The 22,775-nt window shown below is 36.2% G+C and overlaps 1 protein-coding gene across 1 annotated transcript in view; it reads left to right on the forward strand.

Moving 5' to 3' along the window:
* The window catches only part of Tnpo1 (transportin 1), a 65,684-nt gene extending 43,257 nt beyond the window's left edge, over positions 1-22,427 (forward strand). Inside the window, exons 17-23 of the mRNA XM_013025226.1 lie at positions 5,548-5,646; positions 5,843-5,938; positions 8,695-8,770; positions 9,644-9,743; positions 11,931-12,005; positions 12,951-13,093; positions 16,839-22,427. Of these exons, the coding sequence (XP_012880680.1) occupies positions 5,548-5,646; positions 5,843-5,938; positions 8,695-8,770; positions 9,644-9,743; positions 11,931-12,005; positions 12,951-13,058 (554 nt within the window). The 3' untranslated portion in view covers positions 13,059-13,093; positions 16,839-22,427. The remainder of the gene's footprint in view (positions 1-5,547; positions 5,647-5,842; positions 5,939-8,694; positions 8,771-9,643; positions 9,744-11,930; positions 12,006-12,950; positions 13,094-16,838) is intronic.
* Positions 22,428-22,775: the final 348 nt, after the last annotated feature.

Below are 22,775 nucleotides of genomic sequence, written 5' to 3' on the forward strand. Positions count from 1 at the left end.
TACCACTTGAGCTACAGCGCCACTTCCAGTTTTCTGGTGGTTTATTGGAGATAGGAGTCTCACGGTCTCTCCTGCCCGGGCTGGCTTTGAACCGAGATCCTCAGATCTCAGCCTCCTGAGTAGCTAGGATTACAGGCGTGAGCCACCAGCACCCGGCTCATGTACCACTTTTTAAGAAAACTATTTGATTCTGCTTTAGAATTATCTTGGCTTTTTATGAAGACAATAAAGAAATTCCTTAGATATTATAACCTGAATTGCCAGGAGTTAAATGTTCTGAGGGGTATTAGGATATACAAGAACAATGTAAGAATATGTCAACATGTTGTTGTAATTGTTTTTATTTTATTTAAACATTAATTACACACTGACCTAAATGATTTTTCATTTGATAGAATTATGCTTTTGAATAGGAACTGAAGTTCTAGATTATTTTTTTCCTTTTGTGCTTGTCCTATGGCTTGAACTCAGGTCCTGGTCCCTGTCCTTCTACAAACTTTGAGCCACAATTCCATCTCTAGCTTTTTTGGTAGTTGGAGATAAGAGTCTCAATAACTTCCTTGCTCAGGCTGGTTTCAAACCATACTTCTCAGGTCTCAGCTGCCTGAATAGCTAGAATTACAAGCATGAGCCACCACTACCCAGCTGAATTTCTGCATTATTAATAGTAACATTAACAATGATACATAAGAGCCATTAAGTTTTAGGCCTAACTGTTCTGGATTCTTAAGTTATGGCCACCCAGTCATAAAAACATTTACAACCTATCATTTTTAAGCTTAAATAAACTTACACAAAAATATTTTTAATATTTCTACAAGATTACTATATTAAACATACAGAAATAGAAAAAAGTATGACAAACCTTCCATAACCCAATTTCAGCTTATTAATGTATGTTAATCATATCGTCCAGACAAGAAGACCTTCTTTGTATTTCTGAACATATCTCCAAATAAGTGTTTTTTGCTACTAACAGGATTCTTTGTCTTTAAAGATTTCCCATATTCTGGATTTTTACTGATTACATGTATGGTGTAATTTAACAGATTCCTTAATCCTTTATATTTACTATACATTGGCAGTTAAGCCTAAAATGAGTATTAGCAAGATTCCACTTTTGTTCTTTTCTAAAGAATTACAATTTTTTGTATACTTTTTTTCCTGGTACTGGTTTTTTAACTCTTGGCCCTTATACTTAATAGAGAAGCTCTCTACCACATGAGCTACCTCCTTTTTGCTGGGAGTTTTCAGATAGGTTATTGTTCTTTTGCCTAGCTGCACCGGCAATCCTACCTAAGCCCTCCATATAGCTAGAATTATAAATCTGAACACCACACCAGGCTTGTCTTTTGAAATAGGATCTCACTAACTTTTTTGCCCATGCTGGGCCTGAATCTTCATTTTTCTCTTTTTTTTTTTTTTGTGGGGGCTGGGGTCCGGTCGTAGGGCTTGAACTCTGGGCCTGGGCGCTGTTCCTCAACTCTTCAGCTCAAGGCTAGCGCTCTGCCACAGCGCCACTTCTGGCTTTTTTTCTTTTTGCTTATGTGGTGTTGGGGAATCGAACCCAGGGCCTCATGCATGCAAGGCAAGCACTCTACCACTGAGCCACCTTCCCAGCCCCCATTTTTCTCATCTCTGCTTCCTTTAGAGTTGGAATTGTAGACACTGTCATCACAGGTAGTTTAGTGTACTTTGTTAAAAAGATACACAGCGTTTATTAGTCTTTATTTGTTTATTTTAAAATTACCAGTGATAGCCGGGCGCTGGTGGCTCATGCCTGTAATCCTAGCTACTCAGGAGGCTGAGATCTGAGGATCGAGGTTCAAAGCCAGCCCGGGCAGGAGAGACCGTGAGATTCCTATCTCCACTAAACCACCAGAAAACTGGAAGTGGCGCTGTAGCTCAAGTGGTAGAGCACTCGTCTTGAGCTGAAGAGCTGAGAGACAGCGCCCAGGCCCAGAGTTCAAGCCCCACGACCGACAAAAAAAAAAAAAATTACCAGTGATGACTATTGTCTGGATTAGTAGGTCATAAGTGGAGAGGCAGTTTTGCTCTCTGAGAAATATTTGCCAATATCTGGAGACATTTTGTTTGACATAGGGAAGGAGCTACGAATATTCAACAAGTAGTGGGGAAATGCCAAATGTCCTATAATATTTGAGCTAGAAATCCTAGAATGTAAAAAGAAAAAGAAAAGAAAAGAAACCCTACAATGTGTCCTTTTACCCACAGCAAATAATGTCACCCACACTAATATTGCAAAGATTGACAGAAACCCAGGCTAAATAGACATTTTTTGATCTGCTTCTTACACTTTAGCAGAATACCACAGACCAGGTAAATTAAAAAAAAAAAAAAAAAACAAAGTTATTTGGCTTATGGTTTGCAGTCTAGCAAGTTAAGATCAGAGGCCACATCTTCCTCCTGGTCTTCTTCCTGCATCCTAACATGGCAAGAAGGGTACACACGGGGCCTGGTCATCTTCATCCTTTCATCAGAAATTTACTGTAAGATATTGATGATGACAAAGTCATAAAACTCACAAGTTTTGGAGGTGACCTTCAGACCATAGCAGCCTACTAATTACTAAAGGTTAAATGTATAGTATTCAGTTCATTTAAGAGAAAACTTAAAGTAATTTTGCATATCAATGTTGTTTCCCTGAGATACAAATCATATGAGAAACAGAACGATTTTTCTTTCTGGCTATATGCCAGATTTTTTAAAAAGAAAAGTTGATTTCCTATCCTCATCCAGAGGTGTGTTTCAGAGGTTAATGCATACTGCTAGTAATAGCTGTCAAGTTGGCGTCTGAGTTCTTTTTGCTGTGATAATATAGCCTGGGTTTGTGCACATTTAGGAAACATTTTCTCTTGAGACCACATTTCTTTTTTCTTTTTTTCTTGCCAATCCTGGAGCTTGAACTGTGGGCCCAGATGCTGCCCCTGAGCACCTCAAGGCTAGTACTTTTCCATTTGAGCCACAGTGCCACTTCCAGCCCAGACTTTCTTGCCCAGGCTGGCTTTGAACCACAATCCTCAGATCTCATCCTCCTGAGTAGCTAGGATTATAGGCGTGAGCCTCCAGCTCCTGGCTGAGACTGAATTTCTTTTCATGGAAAGTTAAATTTAGAGACTACAGTGTGAGTGCTAGAGTGAACATTACTTCAAAAACTATGGCCAATAGTTTTTAAAAATGTTTTTCTATGTAAAGAGCTAGTTTTGAGGATAATTCAGTTTCTTTAAGTTGAATTTGAATTTTCCTTACTCTGATGAGAAGTTACTCTATCTAAAGATACCTAATGTATATTAAAATTTGTTTCTTGATCTACTCTGCTTGATGTAAAAATTTGGTGAGATATTGCCTTGATCAAGAGCATTGATATTCAAAGACAACCTGGGCAAAAGTTAGCAACTCCCCATCTCAACCAGTAAGCTGCAAGTGTTTTGGTACACATTGTTATTTCCAACAGCATGGGAAAAATAAATAGGACAATCGCCGGACACTAGTAGCTCACGCCTGTAATCCTAGCTACTCAGGAGGTTAAGATCTAAGGGTCATGGTTCAAAGCCAGCCCGTGAGACTCTTATCTCCAATAAACCACTAGAAAATCGGAAGTAGGGCTGTGGCTCAAGTGGTAGAGCGCTTGCCTTGAGCTGAAGAACACAGGGACAGCACCCAAGCCCAGAGTTAAAGCCCCACGACCAACCAAAAAAAAAAAAAAAGAAATAGGTTATAGCTGGGTGCTGGTGGGCAAAAACACTAATCCTAGCAACTCAGAAACTTCTATGATGTTAGGGGAATGAACCCATTGAGTATTCAAATGTTTTTTTGTTTTTCCTTTCATGCAATTGTTTCTATCATATTTATAAGATGATTTCTTTGTTGCTTTGTATGTCCCTCCCCCACAGTATAACCCATACTTTCACTGTATTTGCTGTTGGTACAATTTGGAGGGGAATGGAAAAAAAAAAAAACAAATCGTTTAACTAGGGATACAGGTGGACCCATTGCAGCAAGGAGATGTACAAATTGTTATGTTGAAAAACGAACTTAACAAACAACTTTGGTGGGGGGTGGGGGAGAATCAGTAGGGGGAGGGGAGGAGTATGGGAAGGGATGGGAAAGGGAAACAACGAGGAGGCAACAATGCTTGATAAGAAATGTACTCGTTATCTGGCCCATGTAATTGTAACTCCTGTACAGTATTCTCACAATAAAAAAAAAAACTTCTAAGAAAAGCAAAAAGGGATAGGCACATAGATCAAGTGGTAAAAGCCCTGAGATCAAACCACTGTTTTTAAATTGTTATTATAAAGATGTTGTACAGTGATGTTAAAATTACATAACAGTGCTACATAAGTCATAAGTGATGAGTATATTTCTTTTTGAACAATGTCACCTCTTCTCTGCTCTTGCCTAGTTTTTTCCTATCATCCCCACCCACAATTTGTGTAGTTCATTTTAACAGTGTCTAATGAATACCACTGCTGCATTTGTTCACTCTTTGTCACTCTATTTCTACGCTCCCCCTTCCCCTCCCAAAAATAGCTAAACAAATAAGATGAAAACAAAAACAGCAACAAAGAAACTCTTGTTTACATTTCCTGGAGTTTATTTCCATAAATAATATCTTATATGCTCAGGTGTACATAGGCATTGTGCCTATCTGTGTTTCTCTACTAAGAATATCCTCCTTGGGCTGGGAAGGTGGCTCAGTGGTAGAGTGCTTGCCTTGCATGCATGAGGCCCTGGGTTCGATTCCTCAACACTACATAAGCAAAAAGAAAAAAGCCGGAAGTGGCTCTGTGGCTCAAGTGGTAGAGTGCTAGCCTTGAGCTGAAGAGCTGAGGGACAGCGCCCAGGCCCAGAGTTCAGGCCCCACGACTGGACCCAAAAAAAAAAAAAGAATATTCTCCTTTGGTCTCACTGTGTGAATGCCTAAAATCCTATTCAATTTATCATGTCCCAGTGTATTTAAGATCTAGCTTGTGCAAATGAGAGAAAATAAGAACCATTTGTGCCTCTGAGCTTGGCTTACCTCTAGGTTTGTTCTAGGTCCATCCAATTCCCTGCAGATGACATTATTCTTTCTAATGGCTGTGTAAAAAATTCCATTATGTGTAAGTATCACTTTTTTTTTTTTTTTTGGCCAGTCCTGTGGCTTGAACTCAGGGCTTAAACTCGGCCTGAGCACTGCCCCTGAGCTGCTTTTGTCCAAGGCTAGCACTCTACCACTTGAGCCACAGCTCTACTTCCAGCTTTTTCTGTTTATGTGGTACTGAGGAATTGAACCTAGGGCTTCATGCATGCTAGGCAAGCATTCTACCACTAGGTCACATTCCCAGCCCCTGGTTCTGAAGTTTTAATTTAGGGCCCTACACTGCTTTCCTTAGCCCTCATCAGTTTTATAATGGTATTGCAGTGATTGTTATTTAATCAAGTTTATTACTTCTTGCCTATATTTCTTCCTAATAGATTTCCTTTAAAGTTCAGTAGAATGATAGTTAAAATGTCATACATTGTTTTAATTTTTTTTCTTAGCTGATTTCATGCCAATATTGGGAACCAACCTAAATCCAGAGTTCATTTCAGTTTGCAACAATGCCACATGGGCAATTGGAGAAATCTCCATTCAAATGGGTAAGATTTTTTTTTCCCCCTGAAGAGCACAAATACTTAAATGGCTTGAAAAAGTTCTTTTTTTTTTTTATTTAAAATCAGTTTTTGTATGTATACATGACTTATGTATGACACAGTTAATAAGAGAAACAAAACGCTTTATTAAGGTTTTAACATTCAATTTTTCTCTTTTATTTCTTTTTGTGGGATGATCTAGGTATAGAGATGCAGCCTTATATTCCTATGGTGTTGCACCAGCTTGTAGAAATCATTAACAGACCCAACACACCAAAGACGTTGTTAGAGAACACAGGTACCATATGACTGAACTGTTATGGTGAAAAGAAAATTAGTTGCCTTATAACTTTTCAATTAAGATGCGTAGAGAAACCAAAGCTAGCTTTAACAAACCCAACTGCTTACTATTTATTTTGGATTTTTACTAATGAATTATTTTAGCTACATTTCATGAGTAGTTTATAGAAATATGAGAAAAACACTTTGTCCCCATTCCCATGTTTCAATTCTTCCTAAAAATGATTCTAGCTAAGACAAACATTGAACTATATGAGAGAGTAACTGGGAAGTGAGAAGTGTTAAGTTTTTAATCTATAAAAATGTGGCCAAAATACATTGTAATTCAGTGACTGATTGGCTAACAATGGCCTGTGTATTATGAAATTTCCTGCAATTGGGAACTTATCTAGGAGGCTTGTTTCTCTTTTGCATTTATAGACAGCATGTTGATGTTAAAGAGTACCTTCCATACTATAGAAAACATTTAGGGGTGATTGAGTCCTTTTCTTTCCACCCTCCCCTGATGTTGCTAATGATGAAAGATTTATGTTTTCATTCAGCCACATCCCTTTATGTTCTAAGATAATTTTGAGTCATTCATTCATAGTCAGTAAGAGTCTTGCCAACTACTGGACAAAGATTATTAAGGTTTTCCAAATAAGAAACTTAGTTTTCCTCAGAGACATTTTAATTTGGTATTTTTAAATTATAGTGAGTTTATCCTAATGTGATTTAAAATTGATCATGTTTACTGGTATGGAAGGAAGTCTTTTAATTACAAAATGGTTTTCTGACTGATTGGCTGTATGGGTACTGTATGGGTACACAAAGTAAATTAGGTTTTCCTCCTGAAAAATATGAAAGTCTGTATGAAATGGTTTTGAAATCTCACCAGATTTTAATCTTTGTATAATGCAGTACCTATACATGACATTCAGATTAGAGACACTTGTCATTATAAAATTTTTGAACCTAAAGAAACCTTCCTATTTATCTTTAAATGTGAATGCATAACTTCAAATAAATGTTGAGTGTATTGTATATGAAAGTTTTTTGTGGGATATCTGCTAGTGAAATTGTTAATGTTGCTTTTAAAAATTGGCTTTATTTATAATATTATACTCCTAGTATGAGTATGTCCTAGGTAAATAATAAAATAGTTGATAATGCCCTACCAGTTGGTATATTGAATCAGATTGAAAAATACTTGGGATTTACTAGATTACTTTTATAACATGGGTATATAAAATTCTGTTTTCTTTATTCCTTACCCAAAAGAATGGGCTTGTTTGTTGTTTTATTAAAGCCATATGGGTGTTAGCACCTTAATTGCCATTATTACAGTGCTTCATAAAGCCAATTCTGTAGTATGCTGTTACTCTTCTTTTTCTAATTAGTATATCCTGCACTGAACTTTTTCAATGGACCATCATCTGCTTTATCGCATGTTTCATTGGATTGTTCATACTTGCCTGTTTAATGAGAATGTTGCATAGTTTGTGTCTTTTGAACATAGGTTTTCTTTCTCTTGCTTCATATGAATCTGCTGAATTTTTTAGTATTATCTGTGTAGTTTGCTTCAAGTAATCCTTAAACATTTTTCTTTACCCCCACCCCCACCCTTTTTTTATGAAAGGTTAACTTGTAAGTTTTTGAGAGAACACCATTAAAGCACCTCATGGTTTGTTTTCTGTTTGTTCCCTTCCTTTTCCTCCTTCCCTTGTGTATAAATGTATTTATATGTATGTACCTTTGAATTGCAGAATGCAGTTCTGAGTTGGAATTGTTTTAGCTCTTCATAAATTTAAGGATTTCCTGAAATTTTATGGTGAATATATGCTTGTCCACTTCAGAATTTTTAAAAACCAAATTAGTATGCAATTGAGATGTGTTTTCATCTATTTTGTATTATATCTTTTATAGTAAAGACAAAATTACCTTTTCCTATGGTCCACATGTCACATGTAATAAGAGTGGACTGTCTAAATTTCCTTTATTTTATTTCCCATGGTTTGAAGTGGTTTAAAATTAGTGGACAATTACATAAGTTATCAGGTTTATCAGGATGGGAGCTGATGTAGCATAGCAATTTTCAGTCTAGTCAGTGGGTACCATAAATACTTAAAAATCCTAACAGTTGATATTGAAATCAAACAAGTGTCCACTAGTTTGAAAATTTTACTTAAAATGTAAACTTAGCAAACTTTAGACCAGCTTTCTTAGAACATTTTCAAGGAACAAAAAAATTACAAAAAGAAAAACATGTAGGGAAGTAATTCTGAACTGATAGAGATAGATGAGTATTTAAACAAACAATTCACAAATCATATTTACTGCTAATTCTTGGGGAAAAAATTAAATTCATAATAAATTTGTATTAAATTCTGAGCTTTTGGCTGCTTTGAATGAAGATTCTCTAAATCCATTCCTTTTATCATCTTTTTAAACATTTAAATGTTTTTTAAACATTTAACATTTGAATGAGCAAGAAAAGCAATTCATGGTTTTTGGTGTTCTCTCAATCTTTAGAGTTTTTTTTATTCTTTTGTTTTTCTTTTTCCAAGAGTATGCCATATATGTTGCTGCCCCTTATTTTAGGGGGTGGTAATAAACAGCACTGGTGAAATCTTATGTTTATTATCATACACAAATTCTGTTGGTTTCTGTTTCTGAGTTATTTGTTGTTTTTTCTTTATTTTTTCTCCTTCCCCCTCATTTGCTCATGTCTTGGTTGGCGTTTGGTGGTGTATAACCGTGATTGCGTTACCTTAGCAATAACAATTGGTCGTCTTGGTTACGTTTGTCCTCAAGAGGTGGCCCCCATGCTACAGCAGTTTATAAGACCCTGGTGTGTATTATTCAATCTTTTTTTTTAATTCATTTTTCTTCACTCTTTCTTTCTCTATCTCACTTTTAGATATATTTTCAGTTGGTTACAAAAATCACAATCCTTAATCATTGCCAACCATGTGACTAATCTTGTCCTATCAGGTTTGTGAGGTTTTTCAGTAGCATCGTCATGTATATTTATTTTATGTTGTGGCTAACGACTAATTGATGCATGGGATAAGATTGTCACATGCTTGCTGTGTTAAAAAGCTTGATTATACATAAAGCATTTAAATATCCACCAGAAAAATTAAGATGCATGCAAATATTATAAATTTAGGTTTTTGCATTACGTTTCTGTTTTAGAATTAATTTGGAAACATGGATTGCATTAAATATATGTTTAAACTTATGTATAAAATCTTATTTGCTTGTTAATGTCAGAGTTAAACATCTACACCATAAGTTGTATAGTAATAGTTTATATTGTGGCAGTATATCCTATGTTCTGCTTCTTTCAATTGATAATCTTAATTCAAACCATTTTTAGTGTTTAATGGAATACAAGTTGTAATGCAGTTTTTAAAACTAATTTGTTAATTTACTCTTCTTGGCTCAAGCTCATTAATAGTTTAAATGAGGGAGTCAAATCTGTTGTCTATTTTTATAGATGCAGTTTTTAAAGAAAATATGGCTTATTAGTGTTTCCACTATGTTGAGATGAGATGGGTCCAACATACAGGAAGTATAAGAAGTGGAAAGTTAAGCTTCCTAAAAACTCTTTAATATAATCATTATACTATGGTGCCTATTCCATTAAATACTGTCTGTTAGTATTGTAATTCACTCTTATTTTTACTTAAATGCTAAACTCAGTTTTATAATTTAATAGGTGTACCTCTTTAAGAAACATAAGAGACAATGAAGAAAAGGATTCAGCATTCCGAGGGATTTGTACCATGATCAGTGTGAATCCCAGTGGTGTAATCCAAGTAAGATCTTCACTAAATTTTGTTTTAACTTAGAATATGTAGAATAATAAAATTATAGAAGAAGAAATATTTTATGGCCAGAAATACTGAAAAAACGTATTTAATTTACTTTATTTTATTTTATCTACTTGGTTACATATTGTGCTAGTCCCTGGGCATGAACTTAGGGCCTGAGCACTGTTCATTTTTTGCTCATTCTACCACTTAAGCCACAGTTCCATTTCCAGATTTTTGATGGTTACTTGGAGATAAGACTCTTATGGACTTTGTTAACCAGGCTGGTTCTGAACCATGATTTTCACATCTCTCAGCCCCCTAAGTAGCTAGGATTACAGATGTGAGCCACCAATGCTCGGCTTAAAATATTTATTTCTTAATATCTAGAAATGACAATGCCTGTATCCTAAATATTTTTGTCATTACATTCAATAACAATAGCACATTGGAAGAATAAGATTAGATTCTTGTTTGAATTAAGCCAGGCCTTTTTTTCAGCTGTATTAATACCTTAAATACATGGCTGCTATCCATGTTTCTGAATTGGAGGTTAGAGAGAACCAATCATTACTTTGTGCTACATCTAATAGAAATCAAACCTACAGCAAAACACAATGCTAAGTTAACCATTGGAATTGCTTTACTTTTGAAAGAGGATTGTCTATTCATTTTTTTGTTGTTTCCTAAGTTCACATCCTAAGTTCACATTTTAGTTATTTAGCCACAGAAATTCATGAGTCCAGTCAAATCTGAATCAGTTGACAAAACAGGACTAGTTGAACTACAATATGTGTACAAAACACAGACTGTGATTGTAGATTCTTTTTTGGTTGGTTAGTGATTTACCTGTCTTTTTTTTTTTTTTTGCCATGCTGGAGTTTGATCTTGTACTTGTTAGGCTAGTGTGACTCTGCTGAGCCATGCCTCAATGCCTGCTTTTCACTGGTGCATACTTCATCAGGTGCATCCTGCCTATTTTATAGGCTTCCCATGTCACTGGGTTCACAGGTGTATACCACCACATCCAGCTTCCCTTCATCGAGCCTCCCTTACATGAGGCTAAATCTCAAAAGTTTTCTGCCTGACTAGCCTGGAACTGTGATCCTTGAAATATCAAACTCCTGCATAGCTTAGGATAACAGACTGGAATCATCGTGCCACAATATAGGTTGAGAAAGGTGTCTTGTGAACTTTTCTGCCTAGGCCTCTGCCATCTTTTCAGCCTCCCAAGTAGTCCTCTCAGTCTCCCAAGTAGCAAAGATTACAGACTTGAGCCTTTGCCCTTTGGCTTCATTTTAACTTAGAACCAAAAATTTTAGGCAATATCAGATTTGGAAAGTCTTATTAATATGGCCAGTTTTGTGGCCATATAGGCCTGTAATCCTAGCTACTTGGAAGTTGGAGATTGTGAGGCAGAGATCAGGCTTCACAATTCAAAGCAAGTCCAGGACTCCATCTCAACCAGTAGCTGGATTCCATGGCACATGCTTGTCATCCCATTGGCAAAGGAAAGCACAAATAGGTGGGTCGAAGTTCAAGCCAGCCCACACATAAACTCTTACCTTGAAGGTAACCAACACAGATGGGACAGGCTAAGTGGCTTAAGTGGTAGTGTCTGCTTAAGCAAGCAGGATTTCCTTAGTTCAACCTCTAGTACCACCAGAATAAAAAAGAACCCTAATCTTTTGTGGTTTGAATAAACCACAGTTTAAGCAAATGGCATTTTGTTTACTTAGATATTTATATAATGTTCAATATGTTGATGTTTAATGTTGAATTGTTATTATTTGAGAGTAGAGGTTTTCATTCATGTTGATTGTTTAGGTTAGCTGTTTGTAACTACCTAGTTTTTCTTACAGCTTTGGCTTTAGTTTTTGATGGTACTAGACTTTGAACTCAGGGCCCAATGCTTACTTACTAGGCAAGTGCTGGAACATGTGTGTCATGCCCTTATCCCTTTTTGCTTTTTCTAGCTTAATCTTTCAAATAGGGTCTTGGTTTGATTTACCAAAGCTGGCTTCAGACTATGATCCTTCTCATTTCCATCTTCTAAGTAGCTGGGATTATATGCATAACCCATCACACTTGCCTATCCTAATGTTTTCTTTTTTTTAGCTAAGAGGTTTACATAGGTCATTCACTGAGTTTCTTAAATGTGATGCCAATCTAAGATGTGTTTGTTTGTTATAGGATTTTATATTTTTTTGTGATGCTGTTGCATCCTGGATTAACCCAAAAGATGACCTCAGAGACATGTTCTGTAAGGTAATTAATAAGTCTCTATAATGTACCAGTATAAAGGACCATTAAAATCCTAGTTGAAGAGCCGGGAAGGTGGATCAGTGGTAGAGCACTTGCCTTGCATGCCTGAGGCCCTGGGTTCAATTCCTCAGCACCACATAAGCAAAAAGAAAAAAGCCAAAAGTGGCGCTGTGGCTCAAGTGGTAGAGCACTAGCCTTGAGCTGAAGAGTTCAGGGACAGTGTCCAGGCCCAGAGTTCAGGTGGCACAACCAAGCCCAAAAAATGGGGGGGCAGGGCTCAGTGGCTCAGTGGTAGAGTGCTTGCCTTGCATGCATGAGGCCCTGGGTTCAATTCCTCAGCACCATATAAGTAAGCAGAAAAAGCGGGAAGTGGCGCTGTGGCTCAAGTGATAGAGCTCTAGCCTTGAGCTGAAGAGCTGAGGGACAGCGCCCAGGCCCAGAGTTCAGGTCCCACGACTGGACCCAAAAAAGAAAAAAAGCATGGTTGGTCTTATACCCCTAAGATCCTGCAATTATTCTATCAGTACATTGTGCTCTTTTCAGTCAGTACTACTGATTCACATTGTCTTCTTATTCCACCTAAGGAAATGGCATATGTTTCTAAGATGGTTGACTAAGAGTGGGAATATAAGAAATTGCTGCACAGTAAATCCAATTGCCCTCCAAAAGGATGGACCCTATATAGTACTTGTTTTTTAAGTGCCTCCTTTTGGTTAATTCCAGTCAGCATTCGCTGTAATAGGAAAAAAATACAGTAACAGTAAAATCACGTAATACTGAAATAGTGAGCTGTTGTATGACTCCAGGAATTGCTTAGAAAGTATATCATTTACTAGGCTATTTGCAGAGTTTTAAATTTCTCAAAAAATGTTCTGGTTCCAGAAGCTGTTCAGATCTGAGTTTTTCTTTTTTGTTATTCATAAACTAATGGCATTTCATTATTTACAGATCCTTCATGGATTTAAAAATCAAGTTGGAGATGAAAATTGGAGGCGTTTCTCTGACCAGTTTCCTCTTCCTTTAAAAGAGCGTCTTGCGGCTTTTTATGGTGTTTAATCTAATACACTTAAGCTGCAGTCCCAAAATTAGGGGTAAGTTATAAGAAGTTTAGAAATTTTTTTAAATTTTATTTTGTTGTAAAGATGCTGTACAGAGGGGTTACAGTTACATGAGTAAGGCAGTGAGTACATTTCTTGTCGAGCATTGTTACCCCTTCCCTTGTTCTCCCACTCTCCCTTCTTTCCCCAACCTGCCTCACTCCTCCCCCACCTCCAAAGTTGTAAAGTTCATTTCCAATATTCTGTCTTATGAGTATCATTGTTGCAGTGGGTTATCCTATGTCCTTGTTTCAGCGTTTCATTATTCCCCTTCCCTCCCCAAATTAGACTAATGTATATACAAGATGCAGTGTACCAAATTCAAGTACAGTGACAACAGGGGATATACCATAAGGGAAAAACATACAAAGGAAATAAAAAAAAATCACATAGTACATTGAAAACAACAACAAAGAAAGACCTCTTGTGTCCATATCTTGGGGTTCATTTCACTTATCTTATATGGTCCTATGTACATAGCTTTGGAGCTTTTCTGCTCATCTGATAAAATTAGAAATTTTTAGGATAAAGAAATTAGTTTAGGGCTGAAATCTAACATAATATATCATCTCATGTTATATTGGATAGAAGTTGGAGTTGAAGGCTAGAGCAATTTCTTTAAAAGAATCATCAAGCAAGGCCGGGCACTGGTGGCTCATGCCTGTAATCCTAGCTACTCAGGAGGCTGAGATCTGAGGATCGTGGTTCAAAGCCAGCCCGGGCAGGAGAGACCATGAGACTCCTATCTCCAATAAACCACCAGAAAACCGGAAGTGGCGCTGTAGCTCAAGTGGTAGAGCACTCGTCTTGAGCTGAAGAGCTGAGAGACAGCGCCCAGGCCCAGAGTTCAAGTGGTAGAGCGCTCGTCTTGAGCTGAAGAGCTGAGGGACAGTGCCCAGGCCCAGAGTTCAAGTGGTAGAGCGCTCGTCTTGAGCTGAAGAGCTGAGGGACAGCGCCCAGGCCCAGAGTTCAAGCCCCACGACTGACAAAAAAAAAAAGAATCATCAAGCAAGTTGAAATGTATGCATGTGTCTCTCTCCCTCCCCCGTCTTTTTTGGGGTCCGGTCATGGGGCCTGAACTCGGCCTGGGTGCTGTCCCTCAGCTCTTCAGCTCAAGGCTAGCGCTCTACCACTTGCCACAGCGCCACTTCCGGCTTTTTTCTTTTTTGCTTATGTGGTGCTGAGGAATTGAACCCAGGGCCTCATGCATGCAAGACAAGCACTCTACCACTGAGCCATCTTCCCAGCCCTCCCTCCCCAGTCTTAAAGAGAAATCCATGTTGGTATGCTGGTTAGACTTTTACATTGCTTCATCTAGTCTGCCCCCAAGGTAACATCAGAATTCACAGTGGTGGGGTAAGATTTGTTCAGTTGAGTTTTGAAACATGAATTTATAGTTTCTGATACATAGTGAGATCTTTGGATATTACGAGCTTCAGAGAAATCCATTTGGAATTGAAAATGAGTTCTGGCTTGTATGATAACCTGTGTCTGAACACCTATAGTATGTACTGTTTTAAAATGATCTATGGAAGATTCATTTTAAATTTGGGGTGGTAGAGGCCTAAGTCAGCACTTGGATTCTTGTTTTTTGAGGAGGTACTTGTGAGGACAACAGTTCTGATCTCTTAGCTTTAGTTCTCATTGAGTTGTGCTGGAGGTTAAATACTACATGATGTGCAATACCAGCACTTAGTATATTGCTTGGCACACTGAATCAGCTCAGTAAATGTTAGGATCACAGATAGATCAGTATAGTGAAACAATGTTTTGACATTTGTTAGGTTTTGAACTTGAATTGAGACAAAATTTGGCTGAATGCCCAATATACCTAATTGAATTGCACTTTACATTGCTTTCTTGCTGATTGTTTAATCAGAGCTAAATTTAAACCTGAAGAAATTTGAGTGTCTTATGTTCATATAACCAGGAAAGTAGTGAAAATGACTTTCAGCCTCTGGAATGTTGACAGTCTTTGAGTAGTCTCCAGTCTGCAGAGCATTTTTTGGCTCAGCATTTTGTAAAAGTATTAATACTGAGTTTTCTAATTATATCTAAAAATGAATCAGAATCTTTTATTCTTGCCTTTCTCTGCTCCTTCCATTCTTTACACACATGAGAGAAGGGGGTCATTTATATTTCTTCACAAATGGACTAACTGTTCTGAATTCACATAATTGTTTACAAATGTCCAAAGTTTGGCCTGAGTGGGTAATAGTTTTTTAGTAAATGGACCACTATTAATTATTAAATTCTAATGATCTTACCTAATTTCTTACTGTCCTTTGTTTTTTTTTGGGGGGGGGTTGTTTGTTTTGTCAGTCATGGGTCTTGAATTCTGGGCCTGGGCACTGCCACTGATCTCTTTAGCTCAAGGCAAGTGCTCTACCACTTGAGCCACAGTGCCACTTCCAGTTTTCTGGTGGTTAATTGGAGGTAAGAGTTTCACAGACTTTCCTGCCTGGACTGGCTTTGAACTGTGATCAAATTTCAACCTCCTTAGAAGCTAGGATTACAGGTGTAAACTACTGGTGCCTGCCTTACTGTCCTTTTTTTAACCACTAAGTTGTTTCAAGATTGAAAGGAGTCCTTATCAAGAAAATCAAATGATCTGAGAGTACAGAAGATACTCAAATGAAAGGGTTCAAAGAATAACTAAGTTGGAACATCAGGAAAACAAGAGTTAAATTTTACTTTTGGACATTTACTGAATATTCTGAACTTCATATGATAGCCAGTATTTTTATTGCCTACACTAACAAGCATCAGACAAGCTGGACCCCAGTGTCTTATGCTTGTAATCCTAACTACTCAGGAAGCTGAGATCTGAGGATTGCAGTTTGAAGCCAACCAGGGCAGGAAAGTCCATGAGACTCTTATCTTCAATTAACTACCAGAAAACTGGAAATGGTGCTGTGGCTCAAGTGGTAGAGTACTAGCTGAAGAAGAGCTGAGGGACAGCACCCAGGCCCAGAGTTGAAGCCTCGTGACCAGCTCCCTGTCCCCCTCCCCCCCCAAAAAAAGCATCAGACAACTAAAAGAATCTGATAACTTTTGATGTTTAATTAATTTAAATTATATCCTTAATATTCAGTATGCGCTAGGAAAATGATTGTCCTAAAGATACTACTGTTTAATTTTGGGGGGGTGGGGGAGGGGTCCAGTCGTGGGGCCTGAACTCTGGGCCTGGGTGCTGTCCCTCAGCTCTTCAGCTCAAGGCTAGCGCTCTACCACTTGAGTCACAGGGCCACTTCCGGCTTTTTTCTTTTTGCTTATGTGGTGCTGAGGAATTGAACCCAGGGCCTCATGCATGCAAGGCAAGCACTCTACCACTGAGCCACCTTCTCAGCCCCTGTTATAATTTTAAAGAAAGGTGACTTGTTATGTAAGACATCAGTTGCCATGGAGGTCCATCTGGCAATAAAGGATAAAGAATCAGACTGATAGCATTACCTAAGGCATATTTCATCTGTATAAAAGGCTATCTAGGTCTGTAATATGTCTCCAACTTAACCTCACTTTCAAATTTGATGCAGGGAACAATTGAGAAGGTAGGAGAAGAGTGTAAATTGATTGAGTGATTGAGATTCACATGGTCTTGGGCAATTTGCAATTTGTTCAATTTCTTAATTTCCTTTATAGGTAAAGGTAGCATTACTGTTTGACTAATTTTATGTTCCAGTGACTGAGAAAGAAACAAATGTTAAAGATAAAACTGTGTTTATTATTTTTCTTACAGGTCCTTCTGTGTTGGAGATATGAGGGAGCCTCTGCACCCAGGGAAAATGTTACCCTTTACAGGGGGGAAGGGTAAACCAGTAGGGAATACAGTACAATCCCAACCCTACTGGGAGGGGCGGGAGGGAGGTGTTGCCGTCACTGTATTAAGTCGATGTTGGGAAATGTTTTAACATCTGGAGCCTTTGTGGGTGGAAATCTGTCTCCAATTACAACTCTGCACTGGATGAGAAGAAGCAAAAAAAAAAAAAAAAAATTCAGTCTACTCACAAAACAGTACATTCTGGAATATTATGGGGAATTGTACCAAAACAAGAACCATATAAATGATGCGTAGGGACAAGAAAGAGGGGAAATTGCATAGCGCACAATAAAGAAAACTTAAGAATGGGGGTTACAAACAGTGAAGAAGGTTTTTTTCTTTTTTTACTTAAAAAGTCTTTTATATAAACTTTCCCAAATATGGGGCCTTGTTTTGCATGCTGATGAAGAACTACACAAAAAAGCTAGTACAGTTAAAATCAGCTTGCCTTCCCATAGTAGAAGCAGGTTCTTGGAAGTTAACAATTTAAGGTACCCCCCAAAAAACGTTGGAAATAAAACAAAACAAATTTAAACAATGAAGCACCCTGTGAAATGCCAAACGAGTCACTCCTTTTACCTTTGTGGGCTGGGCAGGGAGGGAGGAATAAATGGGATTGGGCATATCATAACTAAAGATGATATCTTAATTTTACATTAAAACATTAGTGGATATAATTTCATGGTTGTACTTCATTAGATTTAATTTCTAGGCCAACGCGTTATTTTAAAGTGCAGTTAAGATTCAGGCATGCATTCTGGCTCATAGTGATTGAAAGTAATTTAAATTAGTGGGAAAGTAGCATGCCTGCATCACATAGAGTGAGATTGGTATTCATTTACCTATGTTGCGCCAGTTTGTGTTGCAGTTTACCAATTCAATATAGCCCTGCATTTAAAATTCCTTTTTAAGATTTGTGGATTTTATTTTTATTAAGAATATAGATATATAAAGTACTGTAGTTTACAACTAGGCCTTGAAGTATCTCTTTAGGATCTGTTAGGAATAAGATTGATATTGTATTGTGTGTAACCTGCACAATGTGGAAAGCTGATATACCTGTGCAAAATCTTTGCCTCTGTGCTGTCAGTGTGATGTGCTTTCTGCATGGTTATATACTACTAGTGATTTTATCAAAACTTCTAAAGTTTAAATTACATGGTAAAAGATCTGTAAAAGGCTGCATAAATGTTAGTTGGCACATAAAGACAATTGTAGAAGTTGAAAAATGATTGCTATATTTCAATGTTTATTCCCACTCAACATAATGCCTTCTAAGCTTTTCCCCTTTTTTGTTCAAAGCATGATCTTAAAGATATGTTTAAGTTAATGGATGTAATGCAGGGTTCCTACACTGTATTGGCGCATGTTGGTGGCCCTCTGTGCCCTAGATATACGCACACAGGGTACAAGTCAAAAGCTACAGAGTGAAAGTGGGTTTGGATCCTTTTCATTTCATTTGTTTAGCTTTTCTGTTATTTTTCTCTACTTGTATTCCTGTGAATAAATCCTTGTTAAGTTAACCCTTTACTTTTCCTTCCATGTGTATTTTCTTATACTGTGAATGTGAAAACCTAACTGGTACACTTGATCTTATGTCCATATGAAAGTGCAAGTCTTTATTAATTTGGATTGCCTGAGCAGTGTATCCCATGATGCTGAAGGAAAATGGAGAGATTTTTCTTTTTAACTCTGCTGGTCAGAGATGAAGCCACGCCTTTCCATTTTTCAATGCTGCATATTTAATCTGCAACAAAAATGTTAAGCCATAACAGCCTTTTTATATTTTAGTTTGTCACCTTTGCATTGCAGAATAAATACTGAATAACCATTTTTATAAGCAGTTGCTCCTCTTTGCATGGTTCTATTCTCAAAGTGTTGAATGATACAGCCATTGCACTGAAGTTTGAGCTGTGTGTGACTTTATAAATACCATTTCAAAAAATTTCAAATGCATGGTAGCATGCAAAAAGGTTTTTGTTGTGTATGTGTGTGTGTGTTTTAACATGTTTTTTTTAACCTTCTTTCCTCTACTCTGGCTTTGCAAATTTCAGTCTGTAGAACCTAAAATTAAATAATTTTATAATGCTCAATTTTTTAATTATAAATTAAATTCAAAGCTATGTGGCATTTTGCTTTCTAGTATGTTGCTTCTCTGGGAGCTCAAAATTTACTTACTATTTAAGTCTTTAAAACCTGAGTAGATGCTATTTTATTCTTAAATTATAGTGATACCCTCTAGTGCTTTACATACTTTTTAGAATTTAATATGGGTATATTTTAATATTCAAGAATAAGTAGTAAATCTTTTAAATTAGAAGGCCAGATACTTCTTTAAAGATAGTAAAAACAAGTACATAAAACCTTTTCAATAAATTTATCTGAATCTGATTGACAATTGTGTATTAACTTTATAAAAGCAATATTGTCACCTGTCTGATTAAAAATTAAATTGTGGTTAAGCAGATGTATAATGTAAGAATGTACTCATTTTTGTAATCACTTAACCTGTTTCTAAATTTAATGAAATTTTAATGTAGAAAGTTAAGTAGATAGGACTGGCCACCTGAAATTAGGTTGAAAGGAGGGGGTGTATTTCTCCATTAAGGCTATTGTTTCTTCCTAATTTATATACAGTATACAATAACGTAGTATAGTACAGGAATTTGCAGAAGCCATTTAAGTTATCTTTTGAGGTAAGCTCTGATTTAGCATTTATTCTGAAAAAACCTAATACATCATGGGATATATACATATATATATATATAAAGCAACTTCTTGTGGTGTAGTCTTAATAGTTTTGAATGTTGACTGAATGTCTATGAGGTTGTGTTTGTCTTTGTTACATTCCAGTGTTTCCACCTCTTGGCATGCTTAGAGCACGGCTTACTTCATCTGCTCCTTTCACACTAAAATGCTGTTAGTGTGCTCAACTAAGATAGCCAGCCGCTGCTAAGTGATGTAGATTTTCTACTTGAATATTTTTATGTTGTAGGAACCTCAGGAGGTCAGTGTTTACTGTTTTATATATGCCTTCTTTTCCCTGTTTGAGCTTCTCTCTTTGAAGGATTCTAACAGAATAAAAGCTGCTGATCAACCTAAGTTGGAAACAGAAAGTCTTTTATCACTTAAATACTTGGCAGTTCCATGTTACAGTCCATTAGCGAGTAAACTTAGTGCCACAGATATATTCATTTATTCAGGAAATTTGCTTTTTGTATTGTCTAATCTCTTTAATGACTTCATACTGTGTTTTAAAAAATCACTTTTATATATTTTGGTTGGTTATTTCTAAAATAATCAACATGTAAATATCTTTGAAAGCCAGTTCTGATGCTTTACATTTTTGCTACTTGATTTTGTTATGCAGATTAGATTTCAGAAAGATAAATTTAAAACACTTAACCAAGCCATTACATCTTACAGACAGAACAAGTAGCATACATTTTATAACTAACATTGATAAACACTGTGATTTTTTTTGGTTAAGACTTTTTCATTGATCTGAATTGCTTAAATTGCATATATTGTAAAATAGAATCAGATGTATATTTTAAAATAGTTTCAACTGACTTTCTTCTCTAAATGCTTTGTCTACTCAGTTATGAAATATTCAGATACAAGTTTTATCTCAGGTGAATATCCTTGTATCATTTTTGCTTTGGTGACATATGCTTGTAAAAGGTCATCATCATACTGTCTTAGTTTTTTGTTGTTGTGGTTGGGTTTTTTTAGTGTACTTCATTGAGAATCATCCCATTTTTCCAATTGTAGTAGACTAGAGTGGTATAAAACCTTCCCAAACCCTTTCTACATGAAGGTTGCCTGAAAGTTCCTCCTCCAAACTTACAAAAATAGGAAAGTAGAAATTTTTCTCTCCTGTATAAAATTTCTCTGCATAGCTGAATTGCCAGACTTAATTTAATTAAACTGAAGTCTAAATTTAAGAACTTTGCCATGAGAAAAAAGTAAGGTGTTTTTTTTTTGCTTTATAATCTATATTATTCATATTGAATGTGTAACAGTTAGCAAAGCAAAACATTCTTTCCAAGAGAAGAGTGTATTGTGTATAACTGCAGTTCTAGTCCTTTCTTTGGTAGTACTTCAAAACACAGCTGTGCTTACGATAATACTTTTGCAAATATTACAAGGGGTGGGGGAAAAATGTTACCACTAATATTGTTAAGTAAAGGCATTGAAGTCTAAGAAAACTGGCCATGAAATAGTTAAGGGATTGATTGGGATGATCCAGATGAAAAATGAGATAAGCTGTGTTAACAATATCATCTAGTATTAATACCATGCAGTAGCATTGTATACCTACCAAGCCTGGTGCATTTTGTACTGTACTAAGTATGGCAGTGCTTCTATGGTCTCTAATTCACATGAATGTTAGCTTCATTTACCTCTGTATACTTTTGGGGTGACTTGTGACTCACTTTTTCAGTCAATATAGATCTTTTACCCCCATTGGCATTACACGTATGTAGGTAGTTCTCTTTACCTAATTATTATAAATACTATTTTAAGGTATACATTTAAACTACAGCAACTTTATTGTGATTTGTATCCCTGAATATATGCATGATTTTGAGAAAAGTTAAAAATGGTGGTATTTTTTCCATCTCTTGTACGTTTTAAAAACCAAGCCAGATCCATTTGCCAAGCAGAATGTCACTACATTTACTTAAAAAAAAAAAACAAAAACTGGTTTTCTTTTTTAAAAATATATTTTTTGTTTCTTTAATTAGCATCCCTTATTCTGTGGCTTGGCATTATGCAAAATTCCTTATTTTACTGATCTTAATTATATAGTTAAAAAAGCCTGATATACCATGGTAGCCTGTAAGGCAGTTTTGGTCCCTCCTAATGTCAATCTTATAAGAATTCCACTGTCCTCTTGTTCCTTCGTTGTTTTGTTTTATGGATATATATAACCAGTTTGAGCTTCATTGATTTTATGATGATAATAATTAGACAATACTATAATTAATTTACTCAATACATTGTCATCTTCAGAAGAGATGTTTTTATGTGATAAATCACTTCATATTTAAAAGTTTTACACTTAATATTCATGTTAACATTGGGTGCAATAATTTAGTAGTATTAGCTTTAGTTATAAATAACTGGATATTTCTGCTGACAACTTAGGTTGTATGAGTTATGCTTAAAAGCTTTAAATCTGATGTTTCCTGTACCTGCCACCCTTTGTTAGAATGTGTCCTTCAAACATACCCTCCTGCAATTTCTCAAACTGTACTACATTGATATTTCTTGAAGTCTAACTCTGTGCTAACAGATCTTCATTTTAAATAGAATACGGTTTTAATTTTTGATAAGCTGCTGAATTTTAAAGAGAGTTTTTTGGGGCCACCAAATATTTTGGATCATGCAGAGAATATATATTGTACTGTAGTAATTTTGTATTTACATTTGTATGATGTGACATAATAGATGTGAATGTTAATCACTGCTTGACTATGTTAATAAAGTTGTTTAACTATAGATGTTGCACTCTGATTTTTAATGGAAGGATGAACTTTCTTTGTCACCCTCCCTCATCTTGGGTCCTGATAGTCTTACGGGTTTTTTGCTTTTTGGCAAAAGTTTGTTCAGTTGTTATTTTCCTCAACGTACACATTAATGTGCATTTGTCTTTAAGTTAGATATTTTATTTAGTAAAATAATTAAAAACACCTTTTCCCCTACATTTTAAATAAGGTAAAAGCTGTGAATGTAAGACATGTATGAAGATAGATTTATATGAGTGTATGAATGTATATCCCATTAAGGATTTCTGTAATTAAGACTGTTTATTCAAAAACTAAGGGTTGTAATTTTGAAGTTAACATA

This window comes from Dipodomys ordii, unplaced genomic scaffold, assembly GCF_000151885.1.
Source record: "Dipodomys ordii isolate 6190 unplaced genomic scaffold, Dord_2.0 Scaffold83, whole genome shotgun sequence".
In the NCBI taxonomy this organism is placed as follows: domain Eukaryota; kingdom Metazoa; phylum Chordata; class Mammalia; order Rodentia; family Heteromyidae; genus Dipodomys; species Dipodomys ordii.